Source organism: Brienomyrus brachyistius, unplaced genomic scaffold, assembly GCF_023856365.1.
Source record: "Brienomyrus brachyistius isolate T26 unplaced genomic scaffold, BBRACH_0.4 scaffold48, whole genome shotgun sequence".
Taxonomy (NCBI): Eukaryota; Metazoa; Chordata; class Actinopteri; order Osteoglossiformes; family Mormyridae; genus Brienomyrus; species Brienomyrus brachyistius.
This window is the reverse complement of record NW_026042323.1, coordinates 2,269,717-2,291,466: the sequence shown is the minus strand read 5'-3', so window position 1 is coordinate 2,291,466 and position 21,750 is coordinate 2,269,717. Positions and strand designations below refer to the sequence as shown.

General features: G+C 43.8%; 1 protein-coding gene across 1 annotated transcript in view; it reads right to left on the bottom strand.

Moving 5' to 3' along the window:
* The window catches only part of LOC125723380 (NACHT, LRR and PYD domains-containing protein 12-like), an 83,235-nt gene extending 72,525 nt beyond the window's left edge, over positions 1-10,710 (bottom strand). The window contains exons 1-6 of the mRNA XM_048999913.1: positions 10,705-10,710; positions 6,949-7,050; positions 6,306-6,419; positions 4,472-4,585; positions 2,639-2,752; positions 806-919 (exon numbers count right to left, since the gene is read on the bottom strand). Coding sequence (XP_048855870.1) covers positions 806-919; positions 2,639-2,752; positions 4,472-4,585; positions 6,306-6,419; positions 6,949-7,010 — 518 coding nt within the window. The 5' untranslated portion in view covers positions 7,011-7,050; positions 10,705-10,710. The remainder of the gene's footprint in view (positions 1-805; positions 920-2,638; positions 2,753-4,471; positions 4,586-6,305; positions 6,420-6,948; positions 7,051-10,704) is intronic.
* Positions 10,711-21,750: the final 11,040 nt, after the last annotated feature.

Genomic DNA, 21,750 nt, shown 5'->3' with positions numbered 1-21,750 from the left:
TTTTTTCATTATGCACTGTGTCCTTCTTAAACTTGTTAATCTACAGAAATTTTGTTTACTTCTATAAATGTTTACTCACTTGCACTATATCTGCTGTCTTTGCACGTCGTCTTTGTTTTACATTGTATGTTTGTATCTGTGCACTTTGCTGCTGAACGCAAGAGAATTTAACCCTGGGATCAACAAATCATCTTATTTTATAGTCAGGGGATGAGAACCACTACAGTGTCACATTAATTAGGATCTGAATCAGCAAGTATTTAAACATCACCTTTGGTAAAGGAACCAATAGTCTTTCTCTTTTTTTGTCTGATGATAGTTTATTGTTCAAGCCACAGTTCGATTAAACATGTTAAACTGAAGCCTTCGTCTGAGTCTGATCTAATGAATTCATGGGAGTGAAATTATTTGTTATCAAAACAGAAACATCCGTCTCACGAGGCGACAATCTATTGTCGAGTCATTCTTTAATGGACATGCAGGGGGGGAAACAGGCAAACCAGTTTTTTCCAGCTCTGTGCTGAGGACTGAAATTTAAAATCCACTTTGCGATTAAATAACTTCCAATTCCAGCTCGCAGGAAGTCAGGTGTTACAGTAATCCTCATCCATTTACCTCAGATGTCATTTATATAGAATACAGACAAAACCTTTGTTTAAATTCTCAAGGTGATGGAATCTGTTAAAGGTAAAATTTGGTGCATTCATTATAAATATGTTATTTCCTCATAGCTTGTATGTGTCTCTGTGCCATTTGACTGAGAGTCTGAATGTCATTAACAGTGTCTGTTTAAATGCACATTTACCTTTGATCTGCATGAAAAGGTCCCTCTCTGAAGTGGGGTGGGGGGTCCATTGACGCGTCACTCTTCATGGAAACACAGCTGGGTACAGGGGAGTCTGCTCTCTTCATCAGGACACTGTGGGCAGCGAGAGGAAACAAACCCTCATGGTATAAATATAATTCATACAATGGGGACGACATCACACTGCTGTTTAGCCTTCTGCTCTGCCTTCGTGTACTTTGATATGCTGTGAAGCTCTTGATATAAACAGACTTATTTACAGTCAGCTTTTAAGGAAATTGTCTCATCTAAAATTTAGATATTATATGAAACTTTTAGTATGACCGTTAAAAACCTCCACAACTACACTTGACTGATGTTCCTTTTTACCTGTTTATATATGTTTTTGTTTGTTTGTTTAGTTTTGTTATGTGGCCATTTTGTATAGGAAGGATGGTCTGTTACTCGCCTCTAGTATAAAAGAACTGGCTGATTGTGGAAGAAGACGGCGAAGACAGAAGATGGCGAGGTCTTTTTATTAAGCTACACATATTAAAGTGCTGCCCACTGACCAGCCCTAGCTAGGAGCCCAGTTTACTTTTATGTTATGGCCTGACTATAGACCCAGAGAGACATGCATGCTAGTGGGCTGTAACACTGTTACCTCTCAGGGCTCTTTCTCTTACACCCCACAGGGGGGGCATTTCATGGCTTGCACTATAAATGTTGCCACTCACACCTTCTAATGTCCTGAGGCCCCAGGGCACTGGCCCCACTGGCCCGGTCCATAACCCAGCCGAGGCTCCAGGGGGCGCTATCTTGGGGCACCTTCAGCCACCGGCTCATTCCCCCACCGTGAGCTAAGAAGCGCTACTGGGGATCTTTCCTGCCTGCTGACGTTAGACACCACAATGCCTGCTGTCGATGTGCAGTCCCCACAGCCAGCCTTAACGTCCCATTTTTAATGTGGTAAAAGCTGCTCTCTGTTTATAATCATATAAATAATATACATTTCTATTTATTTCTTGAACAATATTGTATTTTCAGGATTTTTTCATTATGCACTGTGTCCTTCTTAAACTTGTTAATCTACAGAAATTTTGTTTACTTCTATAAATGTTTACTCACTTGCACTATATCTGCTGTCTTTGCACGTCGTCTTTGTTTTACATTGTATGTTTGTATCTGTGCACTTTGCTGCTGAACGCAAGAGAATTTAACCCTGGGATCAACAAATCATCTTATTTTATAGTCAGGGGATGAGAACCACTACAGTGTCACATTAATTAGGATCTGAATCAGCAAGTATTTAAACGTCACCTTTGGTAAAGGAACCAATAGTCTTTCTCTTTTTTTGTCTGATGATAGTTTATTGTTCAAGCCACAGTTCGATTAAACATGTTAAACTGAAGCCTTCGTCTGAGTCTGATCTAATGAATTCATGGGAGTGAAATTATTTGTTATCAAAACAGAAACATCCGTCTCACGAGGCGACAATCTATTGTCGAGTCATTCTTTAATGGACATGCAGGGGGGGAAACAGGCAAACCAGTTTTTTCCAGCTCTGTGCTGAGGACTGAAATTTAAAATCCACTTTGCGATTAAATAACTTCCAATTCCAGCTCGCAGGAAGTCAGGTGTTACAGTAATCCTCATCCATTTACCTCAGATGTCATTTATATAGAATACAGACAAAACCTTTGTTTAAATTCTCAAGGTGATGGAATCTGTTAAAGGTAAAATTTGGTGCATTCATTATAAATATGTTATTTCCTCATAGCTTGTATGTGTCTCTGTGCCATTTGACTGAGAGTCTGAATGTCATTAACAGTGTCTGTTTAAATGCACATTTACCTTTGATCTGCATGAAAAGGTCCCTCTCTGAAGTGGGGTGGGGGGTCCATTGACGCGTCACTCTTCATGGAAACACAGCTGGGTACAGGGGAGTCTGCTCTCTTCATCAGGACACTGTGGGCAGCGAGAGGAAACAAACCCTCATGGTATAAATATAATTCATACAATGGGGACGACATCACACTGCTGTTTAGCCTTCTGCTCTGCCTTCGTGTACTTTGATATGCTGTGAAGCTCTTGATATAAACAGACTTATTTACAGTCAGCTTTTAAGGAAATTGTCTCATCTAAAATTTAGATATTATATGAAACTTTTAGTATGACCGTTAAAAACCTCCACAACTACACTTGACTGATGTTCCTTTTTACCTGTTTATATATGTTTTTGTTTGTTTGTTTAGTTTTGTTATGTGGCCATTTTGTATAGGAAGGATGGTCTGTTACTCGCCTCTAGTATAAAAGAACTGGCTGATTGTGGAAGAAGACGGCGAAGACAGAAGATGGCGAGGTCTTTTTATTAAGCTACACATATTAAAGTGCTGCCCACTGACCAGCCCTAGCTAGGAGCCCAGTTTACTTTTATGTTATGGCCTGACTATAGACCCAGAGAGACATGCATGCTAGTGGGCTGTAACACTGTTACCTCTCAGGGCTCTTTCTCTTACACCCCACAGGGGGGGCATTTCATGGCTTGCACTATAAATGTTGCCACTCACACCTTCTAATGTCCTGAGGCCCCAGGGCACTGGCCCCACTGGCCCGGTCCATAACCCAGCCGAGGCTCCAGGGGGCGCTATCTTGGGGCACCTTCAGCCACCGGCTCATTCCCCCACCGTGAGCTAAGAAGCGCTACTGGGGATCTTTCCTGCCTGCTGACGTTAGACACCACAATGCCTGCTGTCGATGTGCAGTCCCCACAGCCAGCCTTAACGTCCCATTTTTAATGTGGTAAAAGCTGCTCTCTGTTTATAATCATATAAATAATATACATTTCTATTTATTTCTTGAACAATATTGTATTTTCAGGATTTTTTCATTATGCACTGTGTCCTTCTTAAACTTGTTAATCTACAGAAATTTTGTTTACTTCTATAAATGTTTACTCACTTGCACTATATCTGCTGTCTTTGCACGTCGTCTTTGTTTTACATTGTATGTTTGTATCTGTGCACTTTGCTGCTGAACGCAAGAGAATTTAACCCTGGGATCAACAAATCATCTTATTTTATAGTCAGGGGATGAGAACCACTACAGTGTCACATTAATTAGGATCTGAATCAGCAAGTATTTAAACGTCACCTTTGGTAAAGGAACCAATAGTCTTTCTCTTTTTTTGTCTGATGATAGTTTATTGTTCAAGCCACAGTTCGATTAAACATGTTAAACTGAAGCCTTCGTCTGAGTCTGATCTAATGAATTCATGGGAGTGAAATTATTTGTTATCAAAACAGAAACATCCGTCTCACGAGGCGACAATCTATTGTCGAGTCATTCTTTAATGGACATGCAGGGGGGGAAACAGGCAAACCAGTTTTTTCCAGCTCTGTGCTGAGGACTGAAATTTAAAATCCACTTTGCGATTAAATAACTTCCAATTCCAGCTCGCAGGAAGTCAGGTGTTACAGTAATCCTCATCCATTTACCTCAGATGTCATTTATATAGAATACAGACAAAACCTTTGTTTAAATTCTCAAGGTGATGGAATCTGTTAAAGGTAAAATTTGGTGCATTCATTATAAATATGTTATTTCCTCATAGCTTGTATGTGTCTCTGTGCCATTTGACTGAGAGTCTGAATGTCATTAACAGTGTCTGTTTAAATGCACATTTACCTTTGATCTGCATGAAAAGGTCCCTCTCTGAAGTGGGGTGGGGGGTCCATTGACGCGTCACTCTTCATGGAAACACAGCTGGGTACAGGGGAGTCTGCTCTCTTCATCAGGACACTGTGGGCAGCGAGAGGAAACAAACCCTCATGGTATAAATATAATTCATACAATGGGGACGACATCACACTGCTGTTTAGCCTTCTGCTCTGCCTTCGTGTACTTTGATATGCTGTGAAGCTCTTGATATAAACAGACTTATTTACAGTCAGCTTTTAAGGAAATTGTCTCATCTAAAATTTAGATATTATATGAAACTTTTAGTATGACCGTTAAAAACCTCCACAACTACACTTGACTGATGTTCCTTTTTACCTGTTTATATATGTTTTTGTTTGTTTGTTTAGTTTTGTCATGTGGCCATTTTGTATAGGAAGGATGGTCTGTTACTCGCCTCTAGTATAAAAGAACTGGCTGATTGTGGAAGAAGACGGCGAAGACAGAAGATGGCGAGGTCTTTTTATTAAGCTACACATATTAAAGTGCTGCCCACTGACCAGCCCCAGCTAGGAGCCCAGTTTACTTTTATGTTATGGCCTGACTATAGACCCAGAGAGACATGCATGCTAGTGGGCTGTAACACTGTTACCTCTCAGGGCTCTTTCTCTTACACCCCACAGGGGGGCGCATTTCATGGCTTGCACTATAAATGTTGCCACTCACACCTTCTAATGTCCTGAGGCCCCAGGGCACTGGCCCCACTGGCCCGGTCCATAACCCAGCCGAGGCTCCAGGGGGCGCTATCTTGGGGCACCTTCAGCCACCGGCTCATTCCCCCACCGTGAGCTAAGAAGCGCTACTGGGGATCTTTCCTGCCTGCTGACGTTAGACACCACAATGCCTGCTGTCGATGTGCAGTCCCCACAGCCAGCCTTAATGTCCCATTTTTAATGTGGTAAAAGCTGCTCTCTGTTTATAATCATATAAATAATATACATTTCTATTTATTTCTTGAACAATATTGTATTTTCAGGATTTTTTCATTATGCACTGTGTCCTTCTTAAACTTGTTAATCTACAGAAATTTTGTTTACTTCTATAAATGTTTACTCACTTGCACTATATCTGCTGTCTTTGCACGTCGTCTTTGTTTTACATTGTATGTTTGTATCTGTGCACTTTGCTGCTGAACGCAAGAGAATTTAACCCTGGGATCAACAAATCATCTTATTTTATAGTCAGGGGATGAGAACCACTACAGTGTCACATTAATTAGGATCTGAATCAGCAAGTATTTAAACATCACCTTTGGTAAAGGAACCAATAGTCTTTCTCTTTTTTTGTCTGATGATAGTTTATTGTTCAAGCCACAGTTCGATTAAACATGTTAAACTGAAGCCTTCGTCTGAGTCTGATCTAATGAATTCATGGGAGTGAAATTATTTGTTATCAAAACAGAAACATCCGTCTCACGAGGCGACAATCTATTGTCGAGTCATTCTTTAATGGACATGCAGGGGGGGAAACAGGCAAACCAGTTTTTTCCAGCTCTGTGCTGAGGACTGAAATTTAAAATCCACTTTGCGATTAAATAACTTCCAATTCCAGCTCGCAGGAAGTCAGGTGTTACAGTAATCCTCATCCATTTACCTCAGATGTCATTTATATAGAATACAGACAAAACCTTTGTTTAAATTCTCAAGGTGATGGAATCTGTTAAAGGTAAAATTTGGTGCATTCATTATAAATATGTTATTTCCTCATAGCTTGTATGTGTCTCTGTGCCATTTGACTGAGAGTCTGAATGTCATTAACAGTGTCTGTTTAAATGCACATTTACCTTTGATCTGCATGAAAAGGTCCCTCTCTGAAGTGGGGTGGGGGGTCCATTGACGCGTCACTCTTCAGGGAAACACAGCTGGGTACAGGGGAGTCTGCTCTCTCCATCAGGACACTGTGGGCAGCGAGAGGAAACAAACCCTCATGGTAGAAATATAATTTATACAATGGGGACGGCATCACACTGCTGTTTAGCCTTCTGCTCTGCCTTCATGTACTTTGATATGCTGTGTAGCTCTTGATATAAACAGACTTATTTACAGTCAGCTTTTAAGGAAATTGTCTCATCTAAAATTTAGATATTATATGAAACTTTTAGTATGACCGTTAAAAACCTCCACAACTACACTTGACTGATGTTCCTTTTTACCTGTTTATATATGTTTTTGTTTGTTTGTTTAGTTTTGTTATGTGGCCATTTTGGATGGGAGGGATGGTCTGTTACTCGCCTCTAGTATAAAAGAACTGGCTGATTGTGGAAGAAGACGGTGAAGACAGAAGATGGCGAGGTCTTTTTATTAAGCTACACATATTAAAGTGATGCCCACTGACCAGCCCTAGCTAGGAGCCCAGTTTACTTTTATGTTATGGCCTGACTATAGACCCAGAGAGACATGCATGCTAGTGGGCTGTAACACTGTTACCTCTCAGGGCTCTTTCTGTTACACCCCACAGGGGGGCGCATTTCAGAAGCAGATCCATCCATTTCTATGCTGATCCAGACCAGATGATTCCTGCTGGGGCCTCTGTGAACATGAAGGGTAAGTAGATACATAGATAAATACACAATATCAAGTACTCACCATTTTTACATAAAACTGATGAACTGTGTCTCCATTCTGTTATGTTCCATGTGTAGAATTACACATAGTAAAGAGGTTTAGTGCAAAATTTCAATGCCACATTTTTTTTATAAATATATGTATAAACATCCTCTCCTGGAGCCGACACCTTATGGTGGTGGAGGGGTTTGCATGTTCCAATGATCCCAGGAGCTAAGCTGCCCGGGGCTTTATGCCCCTGGTAGGGTCACCCAAGGCAAACAGGTCCAGGGTGAGGAACCAGACGAACTGCGGCTCATTTGACCCCTTATGATGAGTAAAAACATGGATTCACGTTCTCCCTCCCCTGGACGGGGGTCACTAGACTTTTATGGATGGGATTTCTAGGCACAACCAGGGCGTTGAGGTGTCCGGTTTGGTGACCTCAGGATTGGGTCTCTGCTTTTTGCAGATGATGTGGTTCTGTTGGCCTCATCGGACCGTGACCTTCGGCTCTCACTGGAGCAGTTCGCAGCCGAGTGTGAGGCGGCTGGGATGAGAATCAGCACCTCCAAATCCGAGACCATGGTCCTCAGCCGGAAAAGGGTGGAGTGTTCTCTCCGGGTCGGGGAGGAGGTCCTTCCCCAAGTGGAGGAGTTTAAGTATCTCAGGGTCTTGTTCACGAGTGAGGGAAGGATGGAGCGGGAGATCGACAGGCGGATCGGTGACTGCAGTGGGTGCATGTATACAGCAGTGATATTCCAGCAGACCAGGGGAGGGCAGATGTACTTAAACAAAGTACATCTACACAGTACAGTACAAAAACCACAACCTCCATCACACCTATCACCCCCCCCCCCTCCCCCCTGGAACTCAGAATACATGAAGCGGGTGTGAGCCGGCTGTTCCAGAAACAGAAATCCAAGAAGCCCCCAGACCAGACGGTGTCTCCCCCTCCTGCCTCAGAACCTGTGCTGATCAGCTGGCTCCCATCTTCACCCACATCGTCAATAGATCCCTGGAGCTGTGTGAAGTTCCCTCCTGCTTCAAACGCTCCACCATTTTCCCGTCCCCAAGAAACCCACCATCACAGGACTGAATGACTACAGACCTGTCGCCTTGACGTCTGTGGTCATGAAATCCTTTGAACGTCTGGTTTTAGCCCATCTGAAGGACATTACAGGACACCAGCTGGACCCCCTGCAGTTTGCCTACTGGGCAAACAGGTTGGTGGATGATGCAGTGAATATGGGGCTGCATTATATCCTGCAACATCTCGACCATCCAGGAACTTATGCCAGGATCCTCTTTGTGGACTTTAGTTCGGCTTTCGACACCATTGTGCCTAATCTCCTCTCCTCCAAAGTCTCCCAGCTCAGCGTGTCACCAGCTACCTGCCAGTGGATCACCAGCTTCCTGACAGAGAGGAAGCAGCAAAGGCTGGGGGGGGTCACTTCTGAAACACGGTCCCTCAGTATCAGTGCCCCTCTAGGATGTGTCCTCTCCCCACTGCGCTTCTCCCTCTACACCAATGACTGCACCTCCAGGAACTCAGCTGTAAAACTCCTGAACTTTGCAGACGACACCATCATTGGACTCATTCAGGATGGTGATGAGTCTGCATACCGGCAGGAAGTGGAGCGGCTGGTACTCTGGTGCAGTCAGTACAACCTGGAGCTGAACACGTACAAGACTGTAGAGATGACAGTGGACTTCAGGAGACGTCTGTCATCACTGCTCCCCCTCACCATATCAGACAGCCCAGTGTCTACTGTGGAGTTCTTCAAGTTCCTGGGTACCACCATCTCCCAGGACCTGAAGTGGGAGACCAACATTTCCTCCATCCTCAAAAAGGCCCAGCAGAGGATGTACTTCCTGAGACAACTGAGGAAGTACAGTCTTCCACAGGAGCTGCTGATCCAGTTCTACACTGCAGTCACTGAGTCTGTCCTCTGCTCCTCCATCACAGTCTGGTATGGAGCAGCCACCAAACAGGTCAGGAAGAGACTGCAGCGGACCGTACAGACAGCAGAAAGATCATCGGTGCCCCCTGCCCTCCATCACAGTCTGGTATGGAGCAGCCACCAAACAGGACAGGAAGAGACTGCAGCGGACCGTAGGGACAGCAGAAAGATCATTGGTGCCCCCTGCCCTCCATCACAGTCTGGTATGGAGCAGCCACCAAACAGGACAGGAAGAGACTGCAGCGGACCGTACGGACAGCAGAAAGATCATCGGTGCCCCCCTGCCCTCCATCACAGTCTGGTATGGAGCAGCCACCAAACAGGACAGGAAGAGACTGCAGCGGACCGTAGGGACAGCAGAAAGATCATTGGTGCCCCCTGCCCTCCATCACAGTCTGGTATGGAGCAGCCACCAAACAGGACAGGAAGAGACTGCAGCGGACCGTAGGGACAGCAGAAAGATCATTGGTGCCCCCTGCCCTCCATCACAGTCTGGTATGGAGCAGCCACCAAACAGGACAGGAAGAGACTGCAGCGGACCGTAGGGACAGCAGAAAGATCATCGGTGCCCCCTGCCCTCCATCCAGGATCTGTCTCTCTCTCAAGATCCAGGGAAATGGCAGGAAAATCATCACAGATCCCGGACACCCTGGACACAGACTTTCTGAGCTGCTGCCCTCTGGCAGACAATATAGAAGCCTGCAGACCAGGGCACCCGACACAGGAACAGCTTCTCTCCCCTCGCCATCTCCCTCCTAAACAGCTGATCTGTCACACTGCTAAACACCTACAGCACTGCAACTGCACTCTATGTACAGTCTGTGGGATATATTTCTGTAATCTTTGTATTTTCTGTATATAAGATTTACATTGCTTACTATGTCGTATTGTTCATTTACACACTTTATGTGTATATGTGTGTGTATGTATATATGAATGTATCCATAAATATATTTACATTTATAAATCGTATAAACATATTATAAGTACAAATAACACTTTTATACATTTTTTTAACATTTACCTTTATATTTATAAATATAAATCCATATTACATATTCATATTGTAGATTGTTGTTTTTACACTCTTGTGCTTGAGAGACCATCGACCGGAATCTAATTCCTTGTATGTGTTCGCTCACATACTTGGCCAATAAACGCGATTCTGATTCTGATTCTGAGACTGATTTTCAAGGGACCTAAAAGTATGACAAATCCAAATCGCCATTACAACAGTTCCGAATATACTTTAACCATGTCGAAGTCACAAAGATTTTCCTATTTTTTCCTCAACTCGTTCTCACACTGACACTCTCACTCCTCCATTGAGAGATCTCTTTCTAGCTTATTACTGTTAATGATTTGTTGTGCATGTTCGGCTCCACTACTTACGGTTTGGCGGAGTGGCCCCAACCTCTGCCCCCCCCCCCAGTAGACATACATATGGGGTGATTGATGTACGGATTGATTCTGATCGTGTATGGACTAATCATCCCGAGATTCAAATACGTCGTCCACGATTCACCCATAATATTATTGTGCTATGGTTGAACTGCACAAACATGTTTTTCATTGATCACTTATAAAACTTGTTTTTCAAGAATAACTTCTCACAGAAAGAGTTAGAACACCTGTCTTGTCTTGTCGTTCTCTGGAGAAATGGACGCTTGATTACCTTGCTTCTCCCAAGGGAAAAGAGGAAACGTTGCTCAAAAAGTTTGTGTCTCTAAAATCACACCGTGTGTTTATTAACAGGTGTTAAATGTGTCACCTCCCCCACTCCCCCCCTCCGTATTTACTCCGCTCGGTGTCCGCGATGTGTGATTCATTCCTGCTCGCTGACTCTGCTGCGCCCTTTTCGGGACTGATAATAAAGAGCTCATACTTATACACACACACACACACACACACACACACACACACACACACACGCACACAACACAATTAACCCTGTGTGCACGTGTGTGTGTGTGTGTGTGTATATATATATATATATATATATATATATATATATATATATATATATATATATATGCACACTACCTTCTGTAATTCAGCTGCGCTGTGGGTTGCGTTTGACTTATTCTTTGCCGATTTTTAAAATCAGACTTGCGTACTATTTGCATTAAACAGTTTAAATACAACTACAAAGTATGACTACAATTAAGCAGCACATTTCAGATTGGAGAACACAGAACAGATCAGTAGTAAAACCTTTGATTTAATAAAATGTTAAGCATTGAGCTTAACCCGGATGTTTCGGCACACTGGCATTAATCCCCAACACTTAATAAAAGAAAAACTTAATATAGCTTCAAAATATTACAGCCTACGTCCCGGTCCATAATTACGCAGCACAGTATATTAGGCGAACTCATGGCTGAGCGTAAGTAATTCAATATTATTGATGTTAATTCGAAAACTCTTCTGATACACGTAACCTACTGTGCTGTACGGACGTATATTTAATGTTTAATTATATTGAAAATTTTAAATTCCGCTATATATGTAGGCTGTGTTAAACATATCAATTGTATTATTATTAATTTCATCTTACCTTGAAACATATAATATCTTTACATTATTCCAGAATCTTGATAAAATGTTTCTTGATAAAATGGCGACACTGCCTTTAAAATCCCGACACTTAATTTCACTTTCGTTTACAGGCAGGAAATGATCAGCCCCGTTTCATGCAGAAGAAAATGGACACGGACTCAGCGGCACATCATAGGGGGAACATTTGGGGGGATATTATCTATGTGACTTAATAATTAGTAACAATAACCGTAATTCGGTTATAACACACATTCAGGATAATCGTGCGTGTAAAAAGCGGTACTGCAGTAACACTTAAACCATTAACAGTGGCGATTTGAGAAATTTAGAAATGGGGGGATCCAAGCTATCTGGGGGGGTCAAAGACAAAATAGTGTAATTTTATAATATCATCAAAATATATTAACTGGTTTAACGAAGTAAAAGTCAAACTAAAAACTTGAATCACACATTTTTTTTATTTCCAATGCTCAACAAGAACAGGTAATATATTTTACAGACAGAACATTAAACAAAACATGAACAAACAAAAATTCAGACAGTTATTACAAAGTAAAAGATACCATCTCAATACCACATATGACAGAACATTTTAGCACTATGTCTATACATCAGGTAAAAACGCATCAAATCAGGATACAATATTCAGATTGTTTTTCATTTTTAGACTTTCTGATTAGATTAATATAATTTATCTGTATTGTCACGCTAGGCTCGTACGATCCTCCTGTGTGCCACGCCCCCCTCGTTAACCTCATATGAACCCCGACGTTATCAGATGTTTCTTGTTGTTTCATTCAGTCCTGTGTATTTAAGTCCACGTCAGAGTACGTATCCCCAGGTCCGTCATCGACATCGTGCTCCGTGTTTCCACCACAGATAAACCCATCTAAAGGCGAAATTGATCAGTTTCTTGATAGTATAACCCTTCTGAAATTATCAGACAATCAAGTGATGGCACTGGACTCTCCGCTGACACCAGGTGAACTCCAGGAAGCCCTGAACGGTATGCCCAATAAAAAGGCTCCAGGTCCAGATGGATTTCCAGCAGAATTCTATAAAGAATTCTGGACAACTCTGGCACCAACATTCCACAGAATGTTGCAAGAGACCAGGGAAAATGGTAGGCTACCACCAAATATGAATTCTGCTAACATTAGTCTCTTGCTAAAACCAGGCAAAGACCCTACATTGCCTACCAGCTATCATCCAATATCCCTTATTAACGTTGACCTTAAAATAATCTGCAAAGCTCTCTCAAAAAGAATAGAGAAGATAACCCCTCTCATAATTCATCCTGACCAGACTGGTTTCATAAAAGGGAGACACTCATCAACAAATACACAAAGATTATTTAACCTGATAGACTATTCATGCAATAAAAACCTTCAAATTACAATATTGTCTCTAGATGCAGAAAAAGCATTTGATAGAGTTAACTGGAATTTTTTATTTGCAGCTTTACGCAAATTTGGTTTCGGAAACTCTTTCAAAAACTGGTTCAAAATATTATATAGTTCCCCAACAGCATATGTCAGGGCGAATGACCAAACATCCTCCAGTTTCTGTCTCAAGAGGGGCACCAGGCAGGGATGCCCTCTCTCCCCCTCACTATTTGCAACTTTTATTGAACCACTAGCAGCAGCAATTAGACAGGCTATAGTGATTAAAGGCATTAAATGCAGGAATATAGAACATAAGGTAAGTCTTTATGCAGATGATGTGTTACTTTTTCTCCAGCATTAACAAAGCACTATCTATGAGGTAATTACATTAATAAACTCTTTCTCAAGAGTCTCAGATTATTCGATAAATTGGTTAAAATCTACAGTTCTCCAATTAATTGCTCCTTCCAGAATAATTCTCCCACTCTGGAGATATTAAATATTTAGGTATTAATGTTTCACCTAGGCTGGCTGATTTAACTAAACTAAACCATATCCCACTTTTAAAGAAAGTAGAGGATGATCTGGTTAGATGGATATCCCTACCCATATCATGTGGTTTTGCCAAGAATTAATTATTTATTTGCAATGATCCCGAGCAAACCACCACCTGATTGGTTTAGATCTCTGGACTCCGCCATCTCTAAATTCCTCTGGAAAGATAAACCCCCACGTATTAGCTTAAAACACTGCAAAGGACTAAGGACAAAGGAGGACTAGATCTGCCTAACTTTCACCACTATTTCTTAGCCAACAGGCTCCAAAACATCTCAGGGTGGTTAAAACATACCCTCTTAGATGAACCTTGGCTAGACGTAGGACAAGCACTATGCAATAATATAAAGATTTCGGATCTACCATTCATTAGCTCAAACATTAAACGACACGAATGCTTCAAAAGCATCAGTATCAGCTCTTCTCTGACAGCGTGGTGGGAGTTTCTAAAAGCGACTGAGTCTTCATTAATCCCATGCAAACGTACTCCCATCTGGAACAACCCTGATGTAGTACTAAATAATAATATGATAAACTTCCCAGATTGGAGTTGTAAAGGTATTAAATACTTGGAACATATATTCGAAGGAATAGACTTTATTCCCTTTGACATATGAGTTAAACGACATGGGATTAACAAGAACAAATTTTTAGAATATCAACAAGTTAAATCTATAGTAAAAAAGAAATTAGGGTTTAATCAAATCAAATTACAAATACCACCAAGTGTGGCAGAATTCCTTAATCTAACCCCCCCGCAAAATTACTGTCTAAAATATACAGGACACTTTCTAAAATGGATGAATCAATATCCCTTCCCATTGCAAAACGGGAGGCAGATTTATCAGTCAGCTGGGACCACAATTTCTGGTCTAAGATATGTTTAAAAACCTTTCAACTGATTAGAAATCCCAGTTTACAGTTAATACAATACAAAATCCTGCATAGAGTGCACTATACAGGGCATAGGATGTTCAGGATGGGTTTTACGTCTTCTAACAACTGCTCACAATGTCAAGGCGACACACCTGACAGTTACATCCACGCTTTTTGGTTCTGTCCACCTTCTCAGATGTTCTGGCTCAGGATCTGTGAAGACTTATCAAAGTGTCTGAGATGTACCATTCCAGCATCCCCTTCAGTCTGCTTGTTGGACGACCTAGATGGTGTCACTACAGATTTTAACACAACCCACATGGCTTTCACCGCCCTATGCATTGCTAAGAAGACTGTCCTTATGAACTGTAAAAATAAAAATAACCTTAATATCAACCAATATAGAGACAGTTTGTTAAACCATATTAGTCTTGATACAGCTTCTGCCGCCACACTAGATCAATCTCTCTGGGCTCCTTTGATCAGCTCCATCACCTAGTGGGGGTGGGGGGTCAGGGTTTTGTCCTGCTTTAGTCAGTGTCGTTGGCATAGGGGGGGCATATTGGCTTGGGGCGTCTGGGGGTGGGTTGCTGGGGGGGTTCGGCTCTGGGACTGAGGTCCTGGCCTGGGTGGGGCTTTGGTGGCTCTTGGGTGGGGTCCTTCTGGTGGCTGCAGGCGGAGCTGCTGAGGGAACCTGTGCCGGCGGACGTAGGTTCCCGGCCTGGTGGCCGTGCTGCTCCTGGGTAGATCCGGGGCGGGCTTGGGGTTCTGGGGGCGCTCTGCCTCCGGGCCGGGGTTCCGGCTGGGCTGGGGGGGCTGGTCGGGGTCTGGGCTGGTGGGCTTTTCGGCTGCTGCGGGGTCCGGGGTGATCTTCTGTTCTCCTCGCCAGAGGAAAAAATGGGGTCCACATAGAGTATATATGGGGAGTGAGAGTATGTGTACAGCGTTCATTTCTGTGTGTCTCTATGTTGGGTGAATGTGTAAATATTTGTTTATGTCTGCATGAGGGTGGGAACGTATGCTTGTATATGTGTGTGCCTGTTTGTCTATACACACGTGTCAGGTTGGGTCCTAGACTCCACCTGAGAACATCTCGGGCTCTATTCCCCCCCGCCACACTCCCTGCCGGTGGATGGGGCCCCCGGCCGCTGGTGCGTTGGTGGTTCTCGATGTCCGGGGCTGGGTGCTCGGGTGGGTGCTGGCTCACCCTCGGCGGTTGCCTGGCGGGATCTGGTCCTCCTGGCTCTGTTGGGCCCTTGCTGGGGGGTGGGGGGGCCCTTGGATCTCTGGGTCCAGGGCCTGGTTTGCCCTGGTGGGGCCGGCTGCTGGCGGAGCTTGCGGGCTCGCCGCCACGGCCCCCTGGGGCTCCTGCACTGTGGCTGCTGGATGGCCTCCCTCCGGAGCTCTCCTCTGCCCTTTTCTGGGTGAGGGGCTGCTATTCTCCCTGCGGCGGTCCTCCGGGGTCTCCCATGCCCTGGGGGGCCTCTGGATGTCTGGGGTCCGGGCCTTCTCCGTGTCTGCTTCATGTCAAGTCAGGTAGGTTTTATTGTCATTTCAACCATACACACAGTATATAGAGAAATGAGATAACGTTCCTCCAGGACCATGGTGCAACACAGAGTAGGACAAAGACCGAGCAACATCATAAGTGCAGACAGGACAGCATAACAGTGCAGACTGACAAGACAAGACAACATACAGTGCAAATTAATGGTGGTATCAGTCTGGATACAGTATTTAAGTTACTGTATGGTAGCAGCGAAGATTATATGTTCAAAAATGCTGTGCAAAAATGCCGTGGTATAGAAGAGTAAGGAGTTGGGAGGCAATAAATAAGATGTGTGTGTGTGTGTGTGTGTGTGTGTGTGTGTGTGGGGGGGGGGGGGGGGGGGGATTGCGTTCAGTTCCGGTTCAGGAGTCTGATGGTTAGATGGTGTAGTGGTGTAGATGTCCGTAATAGAGGGGAGAGAGACCCCAATGATCTTCTCAGCTGTCCTCACAATCCTCTGTAGGGTCTTGCGGTCCGAGACGCAGCAAATCCCGTACCAGGCTGTGATGCAGCCACAGAGAATGCTCTCTATGGTCCCTCTATAAAACGTGCTGGGGACTGGGGGTGGAAGGTGCGCTCTTCTCAGTCTCCACAGGAAGTAGAGATGTTGCTGGGCCTTCTTGGTAATGGAGCTGGTGTTGAGGGTCCACGTGAGGTTCTCCGTGATGTGGACACCAAGGAACTTGGTGCTCTGGATGATCTCCACCGAGGAGCCGCCGATGCTCAGCGGGGAGTGATCTCTCTGTGCCCTCATGAAGTTGACAACCACCTCCTTCGTTTTGTCCACGTTCAGAGAAAGATTGTTGGCTCTGCACCAGTCCGTCAGCCGTCGCACCTCCTCTCTGTATGCTGCCTCATCTTTCCCGCTGTCAGACCCACCACAGTCATCGGCGAACTTTATTATGTGGTTTGAGCTGTGCATTGCTGCACAGTCGTGGGTCAGCAGCGTGAAAAGTAGAGGGCTGAGCACACAGCCCTGGGGGGCTCCCGTGTTCAGCGTGATGGTGCTGGAGATGTTGCTCTCGATCCTGACTAACTGAGGTCTCCCAGTCAGGAAGTCCAGGACCCAGTTACAGAGAGAGGTGTTTAAGCCCAGCAGTCTCAGGTTCCCGATCAGATGCTGAGGAACGATGGTGTTGAATGCTGAACTGAAGTCTATGAACAGCATTCTCACATAAGTGTCCTTTTTGTCCAGATGGGTGAGGGCCAGATGAAGGGTGGTGGTTGGGACGGTATGCAAACTGCAGGGGGTCCAGTGAGGCTGGCAGTAGGGACTTGATGTGCCTCATGACGAGCCTCTCGAAGCACTTCATGATGATGGGCGTGAGTACAACGGGACGATAGTCATTGAGGCAGGACACTGAAGACTTCTTTGGCCTGGGGATGATGGTGGTGGTTTTGAAGCATGTTGGGATGACTGTGGTGCTCAGAGAGATGTTGAAGATGTTTGTGAGAACATCAGTCAGCTGTTCTGCACATCCTCTGAACACAGAACCAGGGATGTTGTCTGGTCCAGCAGCTTTCCGCGGCTTAACTCTAAGCAGAGTTTTCCTCACATCAGCCAGTCAGACAGAGCACCTGGTTGTTGGGAGGTGGGATGGACTTCCTCACTGCCATGATGTTTTGGGCTTCAAACTGTGCGTAGAAGCTATTCAGCACGTCTGGAAGGGAGGCCTCACCGTCACAGGCAGGTGGAGATGCCCTGTAGTTGGTGATGGCCTGGATGCCCTGCCACATGCGCCGAACATCCCCAGTGTCTTTGAAGTGGCTGTGTAGTATCTGGGCGTGGGCACGCTTCACCGCTCTGATGGCCCTGGACAGGTTGGCCCTCGCTGTTCTCAGGGCAGCCTGGTCACCTGATTTGAAGGCGATGTCATGGGTTCTCAGCAGCATGCGCACCTCCGTAGTCATCCAGGGATTCCAGTTGGAGCGTGTGGTGATGTTCTTGGAGACGGTGACATCATTGATGCACTTGCTGATGTAGCCAGTGACCGAAGTCATGTACTCCTCCAGGTTAGTAGAGTCACTGTAGGTTGCAGCCTCCCTGAACATGTCCCAGTCAGTGCGCTCAAAACAGTCCTGAAGAGCAGAGATGGCTCCTGGGGGCCAGATCTTTGTCTGCTTCTGGACGGGTTTGGCGCATCTGACTAGAGGTCTGTAGGCTGGAATGAGCATGATTGACACGTGATCAGAGAATCCGAGGTGGGGGCGGGGCTCAGCGCAGAACACGCCAGGGATATTTGCATGTATGAACGTTGTATGTATGTAAGAATGTATGTAAGAATAAATTAGCTCAGGTAAATTTTAATATCTCCACCAATATACATTGAAACTAATAAAATTTTATTAAATTATTGATGATTATTAACTAATTGTTATGCCAAATGGTCCCTCCAAACTCATTTACAAATTCCTGTGAGTCTGTTAATGTAAAACTTTATCGCTTCATAACCTGGGTTAGAAAGCTGCATCACCAGGTAATGTACTGTCAACGATCAGTAGCAAAGCTCCCCTCACAGCCGATGAGAGAGAGTCTCACGATATTTCAGGCGAGTTTGAGGTTTCAGAGCTTAGTAGCCAGATCGCATAGAGGCAGGGACTATTGCGAGCACTCAATGAACGGAGGCTGAAGTTGTGTAAAAGACATGCATTTAACTAATACTACAACTACCATAAGACAGACATTACACTTAACATAAACAACAAACACGAAATAACGGGATAGAACTAAACAGAATGTAACATGAAAATGCAGTGACCAGATTTAAAATGGATAACCTTAAAAGGGAAATACTGTTCTGCAAAGCAAGCACAGTTTCTGGAAACACGACCCTAAAGTCATAAAGCAGGTTAACAGAACTGCTTAGGTTGTTAGAATGAAAGGAAGCTGGTTTACTTGTTAGCAGAGTGGAGGGGGTCTTGGCAGTCGGTCGCAGAGGTGATGAGCTGAGGGAATGGTAGCACCCAAGAAGGCGCGGCGTCTGGAGCGGTTGTTGGAGTGGAGCCCCTTGGATTCTCTCTCCTTGTGAAGCTTTAAGGTGAAAGGCTCTGTCTTGGTTGCAGTTCTCTGTTGGGTAGCAGGCCTTCACCGGCAGGCTTCAGGAGGGCTTCTCACGGGCTGCTCTTCTCCCGGGGCTTCTCTTCTCCTCCCTCTGCGGGTCTGATGTTCTCCTCTGCTCCTCTCTCTTCTTCCCCCTGCTCTGTTCTGAGGTGCCATGTTATATGGTCAAAAGTTCATAAATACGGATGACCAGGAATTTGACACCTGAAGTAATGGCTGATCATCTAGTTGGCGGCTTTCAGAGGGGTGTCTGTTTCAGTACTTTTGGTATTTATGACTAGACTGATTCCCCTTTACTCATGATTTTCATTAAACTGGTGTAACTTTTGATACATACAGTTTCATGGTAACCACTGACCAGATTTGGAATCTGGAGTGATTTTCCACCTCATACCATCTGTATTAAATAATTAAGAACTTCTTACACTGTGTATGTTACTGACACACATCAGTACACGGTATAGGTGTTTTGGGTTGCACCTCAACAGATGTTACACTTTGGGTAAATTGTACAGACATTACTTTACATATTCACATTCAAACAGCACATCTTACCCTAGAGATGTGGCCGTTAGTTTGTGGTCATACCAATTTAAATTGAACATCTGGGAGTCACACATTTTGGTTGGTGTGGCTTATCCCAATTGATCTGCTCTCCCAAATTGATAACATCCACATTAATTCAGTTTTAATGCATAATAATAGAGCACAAAGAAGTGCTAATGGACCACAAAGATCAGATAAGGACCACAGAGGAATGTGGAAAAGGAGGGGTTGTTAAACAAAGACAGAAGAACCTCTGAAAGTTAGAACACACTGAGATACATGGTTACACTATTTAATTTTCAAGATTCTTCTGGTATAACCATGAGAACATATATGCAGTAGTAGTTATACATGTTTATTTATTCAAATTTATATATTTTCAAGTGGGAGGGGTGAAATAGGTGATACTCCATGAACATGGTTATAAGGGTGCCACACAAAACACTAAGATTGTCTAAGGACACACACACATAACCTATAAAGCTATTTTCAAGTAAAGAAATTTGGATACTAGTGCCATAATGAAGATCCTTTATCTGAGATGTAGGTGCAGTAGATAATATACCATCTAATGTACCCACTTCATTCCCATATATGGCATTGGTGGAGAGGTTGCGTCAGGTTTACACCTGGAGTTTCACTGCGGTACACAAAAAGAAGTCGTTCATATTGTGTTTTTTATTATTGTCTTCCTACATTCATACATATATTCCATTTTCATCCATCCATCCATATAATTGAATAAAACTGGATGCTTGTATGGATTTTTCCTATGATTAATCAAAGATCAACAGCGTCTTATTAAAGAAACCAACCTCCACAGAAGATTATTGTATTTGATCAAAATAAACATTTATGTACTAAGTTTTAAAGAACAATGCATTCCTTAAACTGTTAAAAAGAAGGAAGTGACCGAGAATAAAGATGAGTAATACAATTATATTAACATTTCCAAAATGACATTTGTGTTCCACAAGAGAAGTGTCATGCCCAGCTCGTCCGCTCCTCGTGTGTGCCACGCCCCCTGATTACCCACGTGTACTTCCCTGATCGTCTCCATCTGTGTCTGCTTAGTTTGATTGGTCCTGTCCTATTTAAGTCCTGGTCTTGCTTGTGTCCCCTGTCCGTCATTGTAGTTGATTGTAGTTTATTGTGGTTTGGTGATGGTAGTCTTCGTGTTACCTGTTCCAAGTTTTGCCCTGATTCCTGCCAGTTTGCCTGCTCCTTACCTGCCTACCCGCACGATCGCCGCTCAGCACGGCCGCAATCGTGATAAGAAGATTATAAAGAACTATACTGGGATTATCTCTAAAACTTCAATCCTGCTGGGATCCCAAACACAATCTTCCTCCAAGCCGCTAGGAACCATTCCGCAGTTGGGGGGCACCCAGGCTGTGTCATATCCATGGTCATGCCAGGTTTTTTGGAGGGGGTGTCCCTGCCGGTCGATCTTCTTTACTTTTCCTACTCGAATCCTCAGCTTGAGTACAGCTCGCTGCTCATTGTAGGGTAGATTTTTTGGGTAGACTCTGGCCTTCCGAAAGCTCCGACTGACATAGACTCCAGGTCCAAGCATGCCATCGATGGATGGCCGAAATCCGTGTTTTTGAATATTATATGCAGCTGTCAGGGTGGTACCATGGTACATGATGTACCTCCTCCTACCTCTCTTTATGTCACGCTCCAAATGGGATTCAAATGGTGCACCAAAGTCATCATTAAAGTTTGCCATACTTTCTTCTGCCAACTAGTCCCTTTGCTTCTGGAGTAATACACTGATGTTTTCTGTACCAAACAAAACAGTTACAATTAACAGTGTATGTATATGATATCAATATGAAAATAATTACAGTTGTACCGTAGAACTCAAACTTAATCCATTCAGAACTCGGGTTCAAATCCTAAAAAGTTAGAGTTCTGATCGAATTTTCCCCATAAGAAATAATTGAAAACCAATTAATTGGTTCCTGGGCACAAAAAATAACACCCAAATATGATTTTTTTTTTTTTAGCATTTAAACACAAAATGAACAGGATAAAACAAGAAGAGCATATACTAAACAAATCTAAGCACATTTATCAAAACAGTAATTTGTAAAGTAAGAAAATAAACGCCGTGCGTAACATTTTTTGCTTTATGGCTTCCAAAACAATAAAGACTGTACCCCAACACTACCCCAAGCCATGCCC